The sequence below is a fragment of the Pseudophryne corroboree genome, chromosome 5, assembly GCF_028390025.1.
Source record: "Pseudophryne corroboree isolate aPseCor3 chromosome 5, aPseCor3.hap2, whole genome shotgun sequence".
Classification (NCBI taxonomy): Eukaryota; Metazoa; Chordata; class Amphibia; order Anura; family Myobatrachidae; genus Pseudophryne; species Pseudophryne corroboree.
In genome coordinates, this window is record NC_086448.1 from 502,421,218 (window position 1) to 502,441,340 (window position 20,123).

At 47.1% G+C, this 20,123-nt stretch overlaps 1 protein-coding gene across 2 annotated transcripts in view; it reads left to right on the plus strand.

Annotated features, from left to right (window-relative positions):
- LOC134927915 (ovalbumin-related protein X-like) overlaps positions 1 to 20,123 on the plus strand; it is a 154,303-nt gene that overhangs the window by 52,520 nt on the left and 81,660 nt on the right. For both annotated transcript variants that reach the window (XM_063923031.1, XM_063923033.1), the window contains exon 3: positions 19,673 to 19,807. In XM_063923031.1, the coding sequence (XP_063779101.1) occupies positions 19,673 to 19,807 (135 nt within the window). The remainder of the gene's footprint in view (positions 1 to 19,672; positions 19,808 to 20,123) is intronic.

Here is a 20,123-nt window from a genome sequence, read left to right on the forward strand (position 1 = left end):
TATGTTTTTATTGGGGTATTTTTTTAGTAGTAGTACTACAGGTACCAGCGGGCCCGGTTTTCCTCCGCATGCTGGTACTTGTGGTTCTCCAAGTACCAGCTTACGGGGGAGGCTTGCTGGGACTTGAAGTACTGCTACTAAAAACAATATTCATTTTTTGACAAAACGGCTATCAGCCTCCCATCCGCAGCCCTTGGATGGGGGGGGGACAGCCTCGGGCTTCACCCCTGGCCCTTGGGTGGCTGGAGGGGGGGGGACCCCTTGATTGAAGGGGTCCCCACTCCTCCAGGGTACCCCGGCCAGGGGTGACTAGTTGGTTATTTAATGCCAGGGCCGCCGGGACCTATATAAAAGTGTCCCCCGGCTGTGGCATTATGTATCTGGCTAGTGGAGCCCGGTGCTGGTTTCAGAAATACGGGGGACCCCTATGCTTTTTGTCCCCCGTATTTTTGAAACCAGGACCAGGCGCAGAGCCCGGTGCTGGTTGTTTAAATATGGGGGAACCCCTATAATTTTTCCCCCCATATTTTTGCAACCAGGACCGGCTCAAAGAGCCCGAGGCTGGTTTTGCTTAGGAGGGGGGACCCCACGCATTTTTTTTTCATAAAAATAACACTTTCCCATCCCCTTCCCACTGATAAACATGCACGGATCTCATGGATCCGTGCATGCCTATCCAAACACGGGATAAAAAAGCAGGTCTGGTTTTTTTTAGCACTTTTTCACGATTTGTATTTCTGCACGGCAGTGTTTGGCTATTGTCGGCAGTGTTTGTGATTTGCACTTTTTAGTAAATTACCGATTTCTACCAAATTGCAGGCGTATTTGACCGATGGTGTATTGATTCGTGATTTTTTCCTAGGACTTCCAAAATATTACGAATGCCCTCATCACTGCCGAGATTTTTCCTTAGTAAATTACCGAGATGACACTTTGAAGAAAAAACGGCATCTCGGTCAAAATCGGGACCTTAGTAAATATACCCCAAAGTGAGAGACTTGGACAGTGATATAGTTATTGTCACACCCTGCAGGTTGCATTACAGACTGTAGTGAGGGGACATGAACTCACCAAACCAGGAATTGTACTACTTCCATTTGGCTTTCCTAACAAAGAGAGACATATTACTTTACTAACTAAAAATGCAACTGCCACCTGGAGGACACTAGAAATATTGCCAAGGCTCATTTAATTAATATTGTACTACATGCAAAAGGGGAGTACTACATTTGCAAAGGTGTGCTTAACCGTGAAGTGTGATGCAACTAACTGGCGTTACCTGAAAGATATTACTGTAGCAGTTAGGATTGTCATGTGTTTTACCTGATTTGGTACCATTGCGTATGTTAAACCATTTTCTTTCAAAAACAGCAGTGACACCCTTGTTCCTTATAATAAAATACCAGTCACTGTCTTAACGCATGGCGACGTGTTTGTTGGTATCTTCGGGGGTCTTTGTCTCTCTGCCTAGTCCCCGAGGAAGCCTGAAGAGCGAGTGTACAGAAAGCCAAGGAAGAAGATCAGGAAACTAGTGATGTGCACCGGAAATTTTTCGGGTTTTGTGTTTTGGTTTTGGATTCGGTTCCGCGGCCGTGTTTTGGATTCGGACGCGTTTTGGCAAAACCTCCCTGAAATTTTTTGGTCGGATTCGGGTGTGTTTTGGATTCGGGTGTTTTTTTACAAAAAGTCCTCAAAAACAGCTTAAATCATAGAATTTGGGGGTCATTTTGATCCCATAGTATTATTAACTTCAATAACCATAATTTCCACTCTTTTTCAGTCTATTCTGAACACCTCACACCTCACAATATTATTTTTAGTCCTAAAATTTGCACCGAGGTCGCTGGATGACTAAGCTAAGCGACCCAAGTGGCCGACACAAACACCTGGCCCATCTAGGAGTGGCACTGCAGTGTCAGACAGGATGGCACTTCAAAAAAATAGTCCCCAAACAGCACATGATGCAAACAAAAAAAAGAGGTGCAATGAGGTAGCTGTGTGACTAAGCTAAGCGACCCAAGTGGCCGACACAAACACCTGGCCCATCTAGGAGTGGCACTGCAGTGTCAGACAGGATGGCAGATTTAAAAAATAGTCCCCAAACAGCACATGATGCAAAGAAAAAAAGAGGTGCACCAAGGTCGATGGATGGCTAAGCTAAGCGACCCAAGTGGCCGACACAAATACCTGGCCCATCTAGGAGTGGCACTGCAGTGTCAGACAGGATGGCAGATTTAAAATATAGTCCCCAAACAGCACATGATGCAAACAAAAAATGAGGTGCAATGAGGTAGCTGTGTGACTAAGCTAAGTGACCCAAGTGGCCGACACAAACACCTGGCCCATCTAGGAGTGGCACTGCAGTGTCAGACAGGATGGCAGATTTAAAATATAGTCCCCAAACAGCACATGATGTAAAGAAAAAAAGAGGTGCAATGAGGTCGCTGGATGGCTAAGCTAAGCATCACAAGTGGCCGACACAAACACCTGGCCCATCTAGGAGTGGCACTGCAGTGTCAGGCAGGATGGCACTTCAAAAAAATAGTCCCCAAACAGCACATGATGCAAAGAAAAATGAAAGAAAAAAGAGGTGCAAGATGGAATTGTCCTTGGGTCCTCCCACCCACCCTTATGTTGTATAAACAGGACATGCACACTTTAACGAACCCATCATTTCAGCGACAGGGTCTGCCACACGACTGTGACTGAAATGACTGGTTGGTTTGGGCCCCCACCAAAAAAGAAGCAATCAATCTCTCCTTGCACAAACTGGCTCTACAGAGGCAAGATGTCCACCTCCTCCTCATCGTCCGATTCCTCACCCCTTTCACTGTGTACATCCCCCTCCTCACAGATTATTAATTCGTCCCCACTGGAATCCACCATCTCAGGTCCCTGTGTACTTTCTGGAGGCAATTGCTGCTGGTGAATGTCTCCACGGAGGAATTGATTAAAATTCATTTTGATGAACATCATCTTCTCCACATTTTCTGGAAGTAACCTCGTACGCCGATTGCTGACAAGGTGAGCGGCTGCACTAAACACTTTCGGAGTACACACTGGAGGGGGGGCAACTTAGGTAAAATATAGCCAGTTTCTGCAAGGGTCTCCAAATTGCCTCTTTTTCCTGCCAGTATACGTACGGACTGTCTGACGTGCCTACTTGGATGCGGTCACTCATATAATCCTCCACCATTCTTTCAATGGTGACAGAATCATATGCAGTGACAGTAGACGACATGTCAGTAATCGTTGGCAGGTCCTTCAGTCCGGACCAGATGTCAGCACTCTCTCCAGACTGCCCTGCATCACCGCCAGCGGGTGGGCTCGGATTTCTTAGCCTTTTCCTCGCACCCCCAGTTGCGGGAGAATGTGAAGGAGGAGCTGTTGAAGGGTCACGTTCCGCTTGACTTGACAATTTTCTCACCAGCAGGTCTTTGAACCTCTGCAGACTTGTGTCTGCCGGAAAGAGAGATACAACGTAGGTTTTAAATCTAGGATCGAGCACGGTGGCCAAAATGTAGTGCTCTGATTTCAACAGATTGACCACCCGTGAATCCTGGTTAAGCGAATTAAGGGCTCCATCCACAAGTCCCACATGCCTAGCGGAATCGCTCTGTTTTAGCTCCTCCTTCAATGTCTCCAGCTTCTTCTGCAAAAGCCTGATGAGGGGAATTACCTGACTCAGGCTGGCAGTGTCTGAACTGACTTCACGTGTGGCAAGTTCAAAGGGTTGCAGAACCTTGCACAACGTTGAAATCATTCTCCACTGCGCTTGAGTCAGGTGCATTCCCCCTCCTTTGTCTATATCGTAGGCAGATGTATAGGCTTGAATGGCCTTTTGCTGCTCCTCCATCCTCTGAAGCATATAGAGGGTTGAATTCCACCTCGTTACCACCTCTTGCATCAGATGATGGCAGGGCAGGTTCAGGACTGTTTGCTGGTGCTCCAGTCTTCGGCACGCGGTGGCTGAATGTTGAAAGTGGCCCGCAATTCTTCGGGCCACCGACAGCATCTCTTGCACACCCCTGTCGTTTTTTAAATAATTCTGCACCACCAAATTCAATGTATGTGCAAAACATGGGACGTGCTGGAATTTGCCCAGATGTAATGCACGCACAATATTGGTGGCGTTGTCCGATGTCATAAATCCCCAGGAGAGTCCAATTGGGATAAGCCATTCTGCGATGATGTTCCTCAGTTTCCGTAAGAGGTTGTCAGCTGTGTGCCTCTTATGGAAAGCGGTGATACAAAGCGTAGCCTGCCTAGGAACGAGTTGGCGTTTGCGAGATGCTGCTACCGGTGCCGCCACTGCTGTTCTTGCTGCAGGAGGCAATACATCTATCCAGTGGGCCGTCACAGTCATATAATCCTGAGTCTGCCCTGCTCCACTTGTCCACATGTCCGTGGTTAAGTGGACATTGGGTACAACTGCATTTTTTAGGACACCGGTGACTCTTTTTCTGACGTCTGTGTACATTTTCGGTATCGCCTGCCTAGAGAAATGGAACCTAGATGGTATTTGGTACCGAGGACACAGTACCTCAATCAAGTCTCTAGTTGCTTGTGAATTATCGGTGGATACCGGAAACACGTTTCTCACCACCCAGGCTGCCAAGGCCTGAGTTATCCGCTTTGCAGCAGGATGACTGCTGTGATATTTCATCTTCCTCACAAAGGACTGTTGGACAGTCAATTGCTTACTGGAAGTAGTACAAGTGGTCTTCCGACTTCCCCTCTGGGATGACGATCGACTCCCAGCAGCAACAACAGCAGCGCCAGCAGCAGTAAGAGTTACACTCAAGGTTGCATCGGAGGAATCCCAGGCAGGAGAGAACTCGTCAGACTTGACAGTGACATGGCCTGCAGGACTATTGGCATTTCCTGTCTAAGGAGGAAATTGACACTGAGGGAGTTGGTGGTGTGGTTTGCAGGAGCTTGGTTACAAGAGGAAGGGATTTAGTGGTCAGTTGACTGCTTCCGCTGTCATCCAAAGTTTTTGAACTTGTCACTGACTTCTGATGAATGCGGTCCAGGTGACGTATAAGGGAGGATGTTCCTAGGTGGTTAACGTCCTTACCAGTACTTATTACAGCTTGACAAAGGCAACACACGGCTTGACACCAGTTGTCCGCATTTCTGTTGAAATAATTCCACACCGAAGAGGTGATTTTTTTTGTATTTTTACCAGGCATGTCAATGGCCATATTCGTCCCACGGACAACAGGTGTCTCCCGGGTGCCTGACTTAAACAAACCGCCTCACCATCAGAATCCTCCTTGTCAATTTCCTCCCCAGCGCCAGCAACACCCATATCCTCATCCTGGTGTACTTCAACAGTGTCATCTTCAATTTGACTATCAGGAACTGGACTGCGGGTGCTCCTTCCAGCACTTGCAGGGGGCGTGCAAATGGTGGAAGGCGCAATCTCTTCCCGTCCAGTGTTGGGAAGGTCAGGCATCGCAACCGACAATTGGACTCTCCTTGGGGATTTGTGATTTAGAAGAACGCACAGTTCTTTGCTGTGCTTTTGCCATCTTTACTCTTTTAAGTTTTCTAGCAGGAGGATGAGTGCTTCCATCCTCAGGTGAAGCTGAACCACTAGCCATGAACATAGGCCAGGGCCTCAGCCGTTCCTTGCCACTCCGTGTCGTAAATGGCACATTGGCAAGTTTACACTTCTCAGATGATTTTGATTTAGATTTTTGGGTCATTTTACTGAGCTTTATTTTTTTGGATTTTACATGCTCTCTACTATGACATTGTGCATCGGCCTTGGCAGACGACGTTGATGGCATTTCATCGTCTCGGCCATGACTAGTGGCAGCAGCTTCAGCACGAGGTGGAAGTGGATCTTGATCTTTCCCTATTTTACCCTCCACATTTTTGTTCTCCATTTTTTAATGTGTGGAATTATATGCCAGTAATAGATCAACGTATAATACTGGTGGTCACTGGTCAGCAAAACTCTGCACTGTACTCCTCCTATATAATACTGCTGTCCCCAGTCCCCACAATAAAGCAGTGTGAGCACATATATGAGCAGCACACTGAGCACAGATATGGAGCGTTTTTCAGGCAGACAACGTATACTGGTGGTCACTGGTCAGCAAAACTCTGCACTGTACTCCTCCTATATAATACTGCTGGTCCCCAGTCCCCACAATAAAGCAGTGTGAGCACAGATATATGCAGCACACTGAGCACAGATATGGAGCGTTTTTCAGGCAGACAACGTATAATACTGGTGGTCACTGGTCAGCAAAACTCTGCACTGTACTCCTCCTATATAATACTGCTGGTCCCCAGTCCCCACAATAAAGCAGTGTGAGCACAGATATATGCAGCACACTGAGCACAGATATGGAGCGTTTTTCAGGCAGACAACGTATACTGGTGGTCACTGGTCAGCAAAACTCTGCACTGTACTCCTCCTATATAATACTGCTGGTCCCCAGTCCCCACAATAAAGCAGTGTGAGCACAGATATATGCAGCACACTGAGCACAGATATGGAGCGTTTTTCAGGCAGACAACGTATAATACTGGTGGACACTGGTCAGCAAAACTCTGCACTGTACTCCTCCTATATAATACTGCTGGTCCCCAGTCCCCACAATAAAGCAGTGTGAGCACAGATATATGCAGCACACTGAGCACAGATATGGAGCGTTTTTCAGGCAGACAACGTATACTGGTGGTCACTGGTCAGCAAAACTCTGCACTGTACTCCTCCTATATAATACTGCTGGTCCCCAGTCCCCACAATAAAGCAGTGTGAGCACAGATATATGCAGCACACTGAGCACAGATATGGAGCGTTTTTCAGGCAGACAACGTATACTGGTGGTCACTGGTCAACAAAACTCTGCACTGTACTCCTCCTATAATACTGCTGGTTCCCAGAATAAAGATATTTGCACTGCAGCCCCCTGAAACAAAGTGAGAGGACGCCAGCCACGTCCTCTCACTATCATTTCCAATGCACGAGTGAAAAATGGCGGCGACGCGCTGTTATGAGCCACGGCTGTGGCTCATTTCCATTTTTGCATTTTGGTTATGTATTTTATGTTATACTTCTGTTCATGTTCCCCGTGGGTGTCATGGGGTGCTCGGAGCTCACCCTTAAGGAGGGGATACTGTTATGAACCACAGGTAGTGGTTCATTCCTATTTTATGTTTATAAAGTTGTCTTGCATGCCAGGATTTCCTGTTGCTCTGTTTTAGAATACTCTTGTCTGCTGCCGCTGGTGAGTCTGTGTAATTGCAGCTTGTTCCCATGTGTTCAGCCTCACCTGGCTGCTAATTGCATCTTGTCAGTTTGGAGTCATGCAACAGGGCAGCTGCATGAGATTATTAATTAGGCCTCTCTGTTATATGCTAGCTGACTGCAATTCACAGACGCTGGTGATATTTCTTGGTTTCTAGTCTGCTTGAGTTCTGAGCTTGTTCCTGCCAATTCCTGAGCTCCTGTGTAGCAGTGTCTGTCGAACTGCTTCCTGTGTCGATTCCTGTGTCAGTCCCTGTGTCGATTCCTGTGTCTGATCCCGTGTCCTGCCGTGAAGTGTTCCTGTACAGAAGTCCAGTGGCTTTGCCTATGCCTGGTCGAGTTTCTGGCTTCTTGGTGTCCACCGGTCTGTCGTTTGGGATTCTGCCTGTCCTCCAGTTCTGAGAGTCTGTGTCAGCAGCATTGGGAGTTCCTGTCCGTTTGCCAGTATTCGTACCGGTTCCGTGAGTAGCGGCTCTGCCGCGTCCGTCGGCCTAGACCGCTGTTTTCCATTATTATTTCTGTCACTGGTGTTTTGCAGAGGGTTCTGCTTATGCTGTCACCGCCGGGACACAAGAGTGTTGTGTCGGCGTGTGGTCAGCATTTCCTTTGTTGTTCTTTTCCTTTGGCGGCAAGCCGCACATACATTTAGTTTTAGGCTAGTTAGTAGCCCCTGGCTTTGGTTGTTTCAGTTAGAGGGCCCCTTGTTATCACCCTGTCTTGGTACACTCTTTGTCTCTCATTAAGACCTCAGGGGGCATCAAAGTTGGGCAGACGTAATCCGCCCTTCAAACGCGGCTGCCATGGGCTCAAGCAACCATAGTCTCGCAAGAGTGTACTGACAGCACGGGCGAGACAACGGAGATAGAGCGCCAGGGTCTATTCCCTTTCCATTCCCCTTTCCCAGCATTACGTTCCAGTGCTCCGGTCCTTGCAATAAGATCTCCTCAGACCAGAGTGCTGGAATCATAACATTATCACCAGCCATACCACAAAAAAGAAATAAAAAACTTTTTTCTTTTTTGGCCTAGTCCAGTGTCTAGTCTAGAATCCAGTCCGGTGTTTAGAATCCAGTCTGGTGTTTAGAATCCAGTCTGGTGTTTAGAATCCAGTCTGGTGTTTAGAATCCAGTCCGGTGTTTAGAATCCAGTCCGGTGTTTTAAAAAAAAATCCAGTCCGGTGTTTAAAAATAAAAATAAAAAATTAGTCTTGTTTTGTCTAGTTTAAAAAATTCAGTCTTGCCTTGTCTAGTCTTGCCTTGTCTTGTCTAGTTTTAAATCCTCCTATGTCTACTATGCAAGCCCTGCAGGCATCTCTCTCAGCCCTGAACTCTGCTTTCAGTGCTTTGAGACCAGAGCGACTAGAAGTTTTGCAGCAATCCTTAAAGCAACTGCAAAACCTTCTGACTAAAATCTTGCTCATCTTGCCAGAAGTCGTTGAGAGTACATCTATCTCTAAAGAGACTCTTGTTCACAGTATGGTGACAAGAGAATCCTCTGGTTTAATTGAAGAGAAAAGGTTTAAAAGTTTTCTGCGGCCCAGGCTCTCAGAAGAGGAGCGTCTGCGTCGCAGAAACTTAAACTTATGCCTATATTGTGGGGGTTTAGGCCACTATCTGCAGACCTGTGAGTTGCGCAAGCCAAAGTGTGGTGACGAGTCTTGCCCTCTGGCCAAGTTGAGTCAGGATACAAGACCTACTCCTGTCTCTACTGTGGCAGAGGTACTTGTCACACAACCCACACTAAAAAGCTCTCTGTCCTATAATTGGGGTCCTTGGGCAAGGGAGCCCCATTATAGATTCAGGAATCAAAAGAGAATGTTTCTCTCCTCTCTTGAGGTTCCTGTTGAAGCAGAGTTGTAAGCCCCTGGAGTGGTGCCCGATGCCCATGGTCCTGGAGTGGTGCCCGTTGCCCATGGTCCTGGAGTGGTGCCCGTTGCCCAGGGTCCTGGAGTGGTGCCCGTTGCCCAGGGTCCTGGAGTGGTGCCCGTTGCCCAGGGTCCTGGAGTGGTGCCCGTTGTCCAGGGTCCTGGAGAGGTGCCCGATGCTCAGGATCTTGGTGCGGTACCCGATGCCCAGAGTGCTGGAGCGGTACCCGACGCCCAGAGTGCTGGAGCGGTACCCGATGCCCAGAGTGCTGGAGCGGTACCCGATGCTCTAGCTTATAGAGGGACATCAAATATTATAGCTCAGGTTTCCATACCAGAAGGGGTCTCAGAAGCTGTTACCCCAGGTAGGGACTTGAAGAGCGCAACCCCAGAAAGGGTATCTGAAACCATAGTTCTAGAAGGGAACTCGAGAAGCAAAACCCCAGAAGGGATCTTTGAAGTAATATCCCCAAGTGGGGTCTCGAGAGACGCAGCCTCTAAGAAGGGTCTAGAGGTCGCTTCCCCAGGAAAGAACTTAAGAGGTGTAGCATTAGTGGAGGTGCTGAAGGTTATAGCTTCAGCAAAAGTTCCGGAAGTCATAGTCCCGGGAGAAGTTTCGATAATTATCGACTCAGAGAGGGAGGCCGATGGCTCGGTCCCAGTGGGGGAGGCCGACGGCTCGGTCCCAGTAAAAGAATCCGAGGTGCTGACCCCAGCGGAGTTCCCGGAGGCCACTGCCCCAGCGGGGTTCCCGGAGGCCACTGCCCCGGGTGGGGTTCAGAAAGTCACTGCCCCGGGTGGGGTTCAGAAAGTCACTGCCCCGGGTGGGGTTCAGAAAGTCACTGCCCCGGGTGGGGTTCAGAGAGTCTCAGCCTCGAGTAAGGTCAATAGTGACCAGGTCCTAGCAAAGCACTCCAGTCAGTCAGATGGGAAGGAAACAGATCCTGACTCTGATATCTCAACATCCATAATCTTTGATGGGGACTTAGCCCATTTTCTGGCGCTTTACAAACACTATTACATTATTATGTTGTCTAGACCATTTCTGGGCATCACTTCAGAGAACCTTGTGCTTTATCTGATTTATTCTTTTAGAGGAGAGCCTTTTGAGTGGGCGACCAGCCTAATGAAAGCTGAAGATCCCATTCTTCAGGATCCCCCAGCATTCAGTGATGCAATTATTAAAAGATATGGTTCCAAAGAAATTGGTTCAGGTTCCTCTAAGTCACCCGTCTTGTCTGCTGAGAGTCCACCAAATACTGTAAACTCGGCACAAGAGTCCCAGCCCGTTGTTTTGACTGCAGGATGTGCTTTTCTGACTTCTTCTTCTTCTAATAATAGTACTTTGCCAGAAAGTTCAGCTCCCAAGGGTAAGAAACCTGTCTCTGATTTGAATGCAGCCTTGCTGGGTGGTACCATCAGTTCAGACAATGTTTGGGGAATTACCTTGGTCAGACCTAAAGAGCTTTGTAAAAAGAAGAAGAAGGAAAAGAAATAATTTTTGACTCTTGCCTTGATATAAAAAAAATAAATAATTTGTTTTTCCTTATCTTGTGTCCAGTGGCCACCGTCATGGGGAGGGCACTGTTACAAGCTGTGGTTGCAGCTTGTTTCTGTTTTCGTGTCTGTTAGACCAGCGTGTCAGGTTTTTTTTGTGTATCCCTTGTTTTGGATAGTCTGTATTTTGGGGTCCTTTGACCCCTCCTCAAGGGGGGGGTAATGTTATGAGCCACGGCTGTGGCTCATTTCCATTTTTGCATTTTGGTTATGTATTTTATGTTATACTTCTGTTCATGTTCCCCGTGGGTGTCATGGGGTGCTCGGAGCTCACCCTTAAGGAGGGGATACTGTTATGAACCACAGGTAGTGGTTCATTCCTATTTTACGTTTATAAAGTTGTCTTGCATGCCAGGATTTCCTGTTGCTCTGTTTTAGAATACTCTTGTCTGCTGCCGCTGGTGAGTCTGTGTAATTGCAGCTTGTTCCCATGTGTTCAGCCTCACCTGGCTGCTAATTGCATCTTGTCAGTTTGGAGTCATGCAACAGGACAGCTGCATGAGATTATTAATTAGGCCTCTCTGTTATATGCTGGCTGACTGCAATTCACAGACGCTGGTGATATTTCTTGGTTTCTAGTCTGCTTGAGTTCTGAGCTTGTTCCTGCCAATTCCTGAGCTCCTGTGTAGCAGTGTCTGTCGAACTGCTTCCTGTGTCGATTCCTGTGTCAGTCCCTGTGTCGATTCCTGTGTCTGATCCCGTGTCCTGCCGTGAAGTGTTCCTGTACAGAAGTCCAGTGGCTTTGCCTATGCCTGGTCGAGTTTCTGGCTTCTTGGTGTCCACCGGTCTGTCGTTTGGGATTCTGCCTGTCCTCCAGTTCTGAGAGTCTGTGTCAGCAGCATTGGGAGTTCCTGCCCGTTTGCCAGTATTCGTACTGGTTCCGTGAGTAGCGGCTCTGCCGCGTCCGTCGGCCTAGGCCGCTGTTTTCCATTATTATTTCTGTCACTGGTGTTTTGCAGAGGGTTCTGCTTATGCTGTCACCGCCGGGACACAAGAGTATTGTTGGCGTGTGGTCAGCATTTCCTTTGTTGTTCTTTTCCTTTGGCGGCAAGCCGCACATACATTTAGTTTTAGGCTAGTTAGTAGCCCCTGGCTTTGGTTGTTTCAGTTAGAGGGCCCCTTGTTATCGCCCTGTCTCGGTACACTCTTTGTCTCTCATTAAGACCTGAGGGGGCATCAAAGTTGGGCAGACGTAATCCGCCCTTCAAACGCGACTGCCATGGGCTCAAGCAACCATAGTCTCGCAAGAGTGTACTGACAGCACGGACGAGACAACGGAGATAGAGCGCCAGGGGCTATTCCCTTTCCATTCCCCTTTCCCAGCATTACGTTCCAGTGCTCCGGTCCTTGCAATAAGATCTCCTCAGACCAGAGTGCTGGAATCATAACATGCGCGGCTTTATATAGAATCCGAATCTCGCGAGAATCCGACAGCGGGATGATGACGTTCGGGCGCGCTTGGGTTAACCGAGCAAGGCGGGAAGATTCGAATCTGCCTCGGAACCGTGTAAAAAGGGTGAAGTTCGGGGGGGTTCGGATTCCGACGAACCGAGCCCGCTCATCACTACAGGAAACGCAGGTTCCACTCGATCCACTCACACACCGCCACTCCATCACTGGTGGCGTATCACATATACATATTTACTAAGTACTGTAGGACAGCTTACAGGGGCAGTAAGTGCATGTCCTACCCGTTTACACTCCATTCAAGGTGGCATATGGTACCGTACTGTGTAAATATTTAGCAGTTACTAGTACTTTTTGGGCTGACAGTACCAACACAAGCATCCAAATGTTGCCCCTAGGCACGTTCCTCAAGTGCCTAATGACAAATTTGCTGCTGACAGTAAGAAGCTTGCTGGTACACAGGCTGTGTTCTCTACTGCAGGGGGACTAGGAGGTGGTTGCTGCGAGTCAACATAAAGGACTACTTTGCACAGATAGCAGTCATACTGTACCAATCACTGTCCTTACAAATCCTTGTAAAATCCTTATTGTCCTTGGCAGGGCAGCCATCAGGGGGGTCTGCGGGGATTGGAGTCCCGGGCCCTTACAGAGAGGGGGCCCCACCCCAGGCTCCTACCTCCAATAACTGGAGAACTGTACCAGGCTGCACAACAACAGGGGGCTCATGCCCAGGAAAGACTTCTTAAAACAAGCCTTCCCTGTCCATCAGCTCTCCGTGAATCATTCCTGCAGGTCTATGACATCACATATGGGTGGAGTGGTGCAGTAAAAAAAAAATTTTTGTGTGTCGGGGGCGGGGGGCTGTCTGTTTTGCCAGTCCCAGGCCCTGCAATTTCTGATGGCAGCCCTGGTCCTTGATGTAACCATGGCTGCGGTAAGCTTTCCAGGAAATTTGATTTACATATGATGCAGGGTAGTAGGAGATACAGTAAGAACTTCAAATGGGAGACCCTTGCAGGATCCGGGAGATTAGGCAACTACTGTATGAACCAACAAAATATGTGTGGAGATAAATTACCCTCCACTGCATACAGTAAGCACTCAATTGGGCAAAGTTCTCAAATTCTCTTTATTGCATAAAATAATTAAAAACAATTACACACATCATTTAAAACTGTCTAACATACAGTATTATACTGAAAAATGTAAGCACAATTGTGACATTAATACAGTACTGTACATCAATACAATACTGTACAGTATGCAGCTCAGACATATCTTATTTCTCTATATTGGTGATTATTAATATTCATGTTACTCTAAAAGAGCAAAGGTATACCTGTACTTTATGAGAAACTAATGTCCAAGATTCTTGAGGGTGCAAAGCCCCTCTGAGTTTGTGGACCCGGTACAAGCATCCTCCTTTGTCCCCGATGTTGACAGACCAGGCTACAGTATCCTCCACTGACTGACATCACAATTGGGTGGACACGTGTAAATGTCCACCTAGTTGTGACATCATACATAAAACATTGGTACAGTCAGGGGAGGATTGGCCATAGGGCTCACCATGAATAATCCTGGTAGGCCGATGTGTCTGTGGGGCCTGTTTTGTGTTTTGTCATGTGGCCCCAGCCCACACATGACAGGCAGCCCACCACACTCAGTACACTGCATTGTTCCCATTTATTCTGTCCATTCTGTCCATGTCAGTACAGCAACTCTGCCATCCAGTGATGCTGCCATGGCTACACTGTATGCTGTATTGGCTATGGGACTTGGACGCTCACATAACTCTAACACCAATGGACCATTGCTTTAACACATTAGTTTGTGTCTGTATACACTATTTTTATTTATTGATTTGTTTATGGGACTTGGATGCTCACATTTCCTTAATGTCAATGGACCACTGCTTTAACACATTAGTTTGTGTCGGTTTAAACTATTTTTATTTATTGATTTATTGGTTTATTTTTTGGGTCTCGACTGAATGAATATTTTCTATAGCATCTCTAAAGCCCAGTGTTCACAGAGTACTGTAGGCAGGCTACCCACTCCACTGGGAGACTGCTCACTTCACAGACAGGGAGGCCAGCTTACAGTCAATAAATTGACAACACAGTATGTAAATGAAGGGCTGATACTACAGTCGCTTTGGTTGGGGGAAGGGACTAGAGAGGCCCAGAGTAAATGTACATTACACAGTAAGTGCTTATACTGTATGAAATACAGTATTGTGCTACGGATTCCATCCGAGCCCACCCAAACTTCCCCGATCTGAGTGAATCCAAGTGGTGGCTTGGGTTTTCTGCTCAGATTGCAAAGCGAGGCAAAACATCCCAATGCCAGATTCTCACAGGTTTTGAATTCTATATAAAACCCCACAACTGTGACTCTGTGCCATTTCTCACTATCCACGCTGCTGTACTATTTGCTGGGTTCTGCTCACCACATTGTACTGCATCCAGAGACTAAAGTCAGTGGCTGCTGCTGAGTTGTACTGTGCCAACTGTCCATCCACTCAAGGCAGTGACTGCTGGGCTGTGCTGTCTCTATTGTACTGGGTCCAGACACTCCAGTCAGTGGCTGCTGCTGTGTATTGTTCTATATTTGCTATATATTGTTCTATTGTTTGCACTATGTCTTCTGTGTATTGTACCCCACTGCATTTGTTTACATTCATATAAGCGCTGTGATATCCAACAGGTTGAGCAGTCATTTATAAAAAAAATAGTAAAATAAATAACTATTGCTCTATTGTTTGTACTACTTCTGTGTGTTCATCTATATGGATAATGATCAGTTGACAGAAAAGCAGGAGCAACAACCAAATACTAGCAATGCAGCTGCTGTCAGTGCCACCAGTCAGGAAAATGCTAGTCCTTCAACGTCATCTACTAAAACCAATGCCCAAAAGCATTCAGGGTTTTAAGTCAGGGCATCTGAATTTAAAAAAAATAAACAATATTTTACAGTCGTATAGAAAAAACCCTCTAATAAAGGAAAAGTTTAGTGCAATCAATTAATCATTACTTGATTCCAATTACATTTGATTTTTGCCGCTAGGCCTCACCTCGCAGAGAATATGGACCATACAGTTGCCTAACTCACTAAATTAATCAATCACTAATTTTTTGATTCTTCTTTTATTGTCTTTTTGCTGCTAGGTCTTACCTCACTGTCACAAGCTTACTCATCCAGTTAGCTCAGTGCAACCTTTTTGCCTGAACTGGAATAAAATAATATTGCGACCTCTAAGGTGGTTAAAAATGAGTGGAAATGACTAGAAATTAATGTTTTTGAGGTTAATAATACTGTAGGAACAAAACAAAGGCACACATTATGTGATTTAAGCAGTTTTTTCGCTTAAAAAAAATCTGTGTTGCACGTTGCTGCTACCAGTTTAGTGTCTTTAACCATAGTCAGGTCTGAATAGGCACATCCCAGTCACAGAACAACAACACTTAACTGCTAAACAGCGCCTATGGAATATGGCAGATGAATAGTTTAAGCATTCCTAATTAGGTACACCTCCTGAGAAACTGCGCGTGCCGAGAACACTATGTGGAGTGAGCAAAGGAACAATATAACAAAGAAAAAACGGCTGCGCTGTGTGTCAGGAGATGATGTATATAAAGAGAGCCAACATGTGAAAAATTAACAATATTTAATATGATTAATATGATTAAAAAACCAATAAACGAACATGTATGAACCGATCACATGGAATAAAACACACCTTAAAAACTCAGGAATAAAATAAACTCTGTAAGGGCGTTATATGCAGATTCAGGACCCAATATTGGCAAGTGTCCGTTTTCCATAGGCTAAATAGCCATAGCATAAATTGCATCGCACGGACTGGAACGATTCTTCATCTGGCTGCAAAATTCTTTGAGAGCGACCGCTGGACGTCACGTCTCAACAGCCAGTTATTTCTTCCAGTGATCTCCATCCCTCCCCGCCGCCGTGTGGACGTGGGCATTGCAGGACGGTTAGTCGGGGAGAGGTAAATACCTTCTACGTATTACATCCAACTTCTGCAAGCACACAGACCATTTGGAACTTTCTGTGCTCATTTACTGGCAATCAATTTATGCTATGGCTATTTAGCCTATGGAAAACGGACACTTGCCAATATTGGGTCCTGAATCTGCATATAACGCCCTTACAGAGTTTATTTTATTCCTGAGTTTTTAAGGTGTGTTTTATTCCATGTGATCGGTTCATACATGTTCATTTATTGGTTTTTTAATCATATTAATCATATTAAATATTGTTAATTTTTCACATGTTGGCTCTCTTTATATACATCATCTCCTGACACACAGCGCAACATCCCAGTCGCCACTCAAGAATGCCGAATACATTTCTGAGACTGTGCACACACAACATGGGACTTATATGCTGTGTGGCTTTTTAATGGCTGGTTTAAGGGAGGGAAAACAGGGGCTGCCGTCCCGGGGCCCCCACACATTCGGGGCTCCCACATACTGCATTTTGAATTGAATGATGGCAGAAGTCTCCCTCAGGTGGCTCAGTTGTTGAGTAACAGCGGCCGCTGTGGAGCTCCTCCATGCAGAGTCAGTATCGCAGGATAGGAAAATCCAGCGATACAGTGACTGTGAGACACCGGCTGCTGAGGTGCACTGTCCTCCTTAAGTGACTCAGTGTGCGTGTTGTGTGTATGTGTGTTCACGCGTATGTGCACACTGGAAGGGCACAATCTTAGTGGTAGGGGCCTTACAAGCTCCATTGTCCAGGACCCCCACCAGCCTTAATCCGACCCTTGGCTTTTTAGCTATTTAGACACATGCTCATTGAACATTTGCGTGAATATCAGCATTGCATGCAACGCTGTATCAGGTCCTGTATGCGTATTTCACAATGACAACAATGGTTAAAACATGGTAAAACAAGGGGCGTCACTTAAAAATGGGCATGGCTTCGCAGGAAGGGATGTTACTTTGCAGAAAGGGGGGATGGCTTCATTGCTTGACCCCCATTTTCATCACTCTGGGGGTCCAGGAGATGCTTGGCTGCTCCTGGAGACTATCTTTCTGCAGTTCTGGCTCCTACACTGTGACAGGAGCAGAGTGCTGCATGTAATGTTACAGTGCAGCACCCGGTTCCTGTTACTGAAGAGGAGCCAGCATTTGGGTGTCACCCCTTGGTGGGTGAAACCCAGGAGCGTCCTGTACCCCTATAGTGACCCCGTTGGGTATAAGTAGTATATTTTGTATGCCTGCATAAACAGAACACATATTCTGCTAATGCAAATTGTGTATAGCTCAGCATATGGGTGGAAATAAGTTATTTTTATATACATTTTTACATAAAGGGCCTATTTCTGAGTCCAATGCAAGTGGTGCTTATACCAAATGAGGAACCAGAGAATGATGAAGAAGGAACTAACAACCATCACTCTCATGTGATAAAAATCACACTGTTTCTGGTTGTCTGTCAGAGAAAAAAAGCACAATTTCCTTGTACCTGCTTCATAACCTGAATCATTAAATTAATTTCCCATGGCGAAAAAGTTTTAGTACATATAAATGATTGTGCACGATGGGGTGATTTCTAATACTGTGGAGAAATGTTGGACAATTGCAGAACTGTATAATACAGCTGTACAATTGTTGGGCACATACCTGTTTGTGGTGTAATATCATTGGTCCCAGTATACTGTAAGTTTTGGCTATCCTTACATTTGCCAGTGGTGCAAGTGGGCGGGTACGGGTGGGTACGGCGTACCCGTAAGAATTTAGCCGTGGGTACGCCGTACCCACACCGACGGGACGCCGCTCCTCTTCCTTCCCTCCCCTGCTCCACGCCGCACCCGCCGTCCCCGCCGCACCGCCGCACACGCCGCACCCGCCGTCCCCGCCGCACCGCCGCTGATGTGAGGGAAGGAGAGCGCAGCCTGCGCCTCTCCTTCCCCTCAGTCTCCGGTGGGTGTCTCAGTTTACTTCAGCGCCGATCCGTGAGCCAATCAGAGCTCGCACCCGCGAGCTCTGATTGGCTCACGGATCGGCGCTGAATTAAACTGAGACACCCGCCGGAGACTGAGGGGAACGAGAGGCGCAGGCTGCGCTCTCCTTCCCTCACATGACAGACAGGACGGCGACGGCAGCGGTGAGTAGGGGAGGGGGGCATGTTTACCTGGCACTGGGGGGGGGCATGTTATACCTGGCACTGGGGGGGCATGTATACCTGGCACTGGGGGCATATCTGGCACAGGGGGGCATATATACCTGGCACTGGGGGATATCTGGCACAGGGGGGCATGTTATACCTGGCACTGGGGGATATCTGGCACTGGGGGGGCATGTTATACCTGGCACTGGGGGATATCTGGCACTGGGGGCATATCTGGCACAGGGGGGGTATATATATCTGGCACTGGGGGATATCTGGCACAGGGGGGCATGTATACCTGGCACTGGGGGCATATCTGGCACAGGGGGGCATATATACCTGGCACTGGGGGATATCTGGCACAGGGGGGCATGTATACCTGGCACTGGGGGATATCTGGCACTGGGGGGGCATGTTATACCTGGCACTGGGGGATATCTGGCACTGGGGGGGCATGTATACCTGGCACGGGGGGGATATCTGGCACTGGGGGCATATCTGGCACAGGGGGGCATATATACCTGGCACTGGAGGATATCTGGCACAGGGGGGCATGTATACCTGGCACTGGGGGATATCTGGCACTGGGGGCATATCTGGCACTGTAGGGGCATTTCTGTATCTGGCACGGGGGGCAATGTATATCTGACACAGTGGGGGCATTTGTGTATCTGGCACTGTGGGGCAATGTGTATCTGACACTGTGAGGCAATGTATGGCACTCTGGGGGCATTTCTGTATCTGGCACTGTGGGGCAATGTGTATCTGGCACGGTGTGGCAATGTGTATCTGGCACTCTGGGGACATTTGTGTATCTGGCACTGTGGGGCAATGTGTATCTGGCACTGTGGGGCAATGTGTATCTGGCACTGTGGGGCAATGTGTATCTGGCACTGTGGGGCAATGTGTATCTGGCACTGTGGGGCAATATGTATCTGGCACTGTGAGGCAATGTGTATCTGACACTCTGGGGACATTTGTGTATCTGGCACTCTGGGGACATTTGTGTATCTGGCACTGTGGGGCAATGTGTATCTGGCACTGTGGGGTTATGTGTATCTGGCACTGTGGGGCAATGTATATCTGGCACTGTGGGGCAACGTGTATCTGACACTATTGAGGTCATACGTGTATCTGCCCCTCCCCCATATGTGTATCACGCCCCCATTTTCATTGGCCATGCCCCATGTGGCATTTGGCCACACCCATTTTTTTGCGCGCGCACCTTCGGCGCGCGCACACAGTACCCATAAGACATTTTTTCTACTTGCACCACTGCATTTCACTAACAGCAGTACCATAAATCAATACAGTAGTCAATGAGATTATAGTAAAATGGTTATCCCATATTCCGCCTGAATACTGTAAGCATTATGAAAAGCATCTAGAACAATTACTGGTCACTAATAAGATAGGCAACTTCTTGTTTTGCAGGTTCTTCACTTAGAAAACTGTGAAGATGTACATTCTGGATTAACAGATCTCATAACTGCATTGACTGTGTCCCATGAATACATACTGGATATTGAGAGTACACTTTTTGTTGAACAGACATTTAACATCTCCAAAGTAAGATCTTTTTGACAGTACTTTAAATAAAACTGAATTTTAAGTTGTCTGTCACCTGACTAACAGGTGCTGTCTCCATCCATTTGGGTGAAGTCTAAATAATTCACTTGATACTTGTCATATACTGTAGGTACGTTTGCACTACAAATGTATACAAGTTGCATGCATATTTAGAGCATAATGCCTCTTGTGATTGTAGAGAAGCATCAGGGGAGGTAACATGCAAGTGTAGTGCAATGGGGATAGGCAAAGTTTAAGCACAACTCTTTGAAAGAAGACTGGTTTTGTCTAGCCAAGTATGAGTTGTAGAATTATT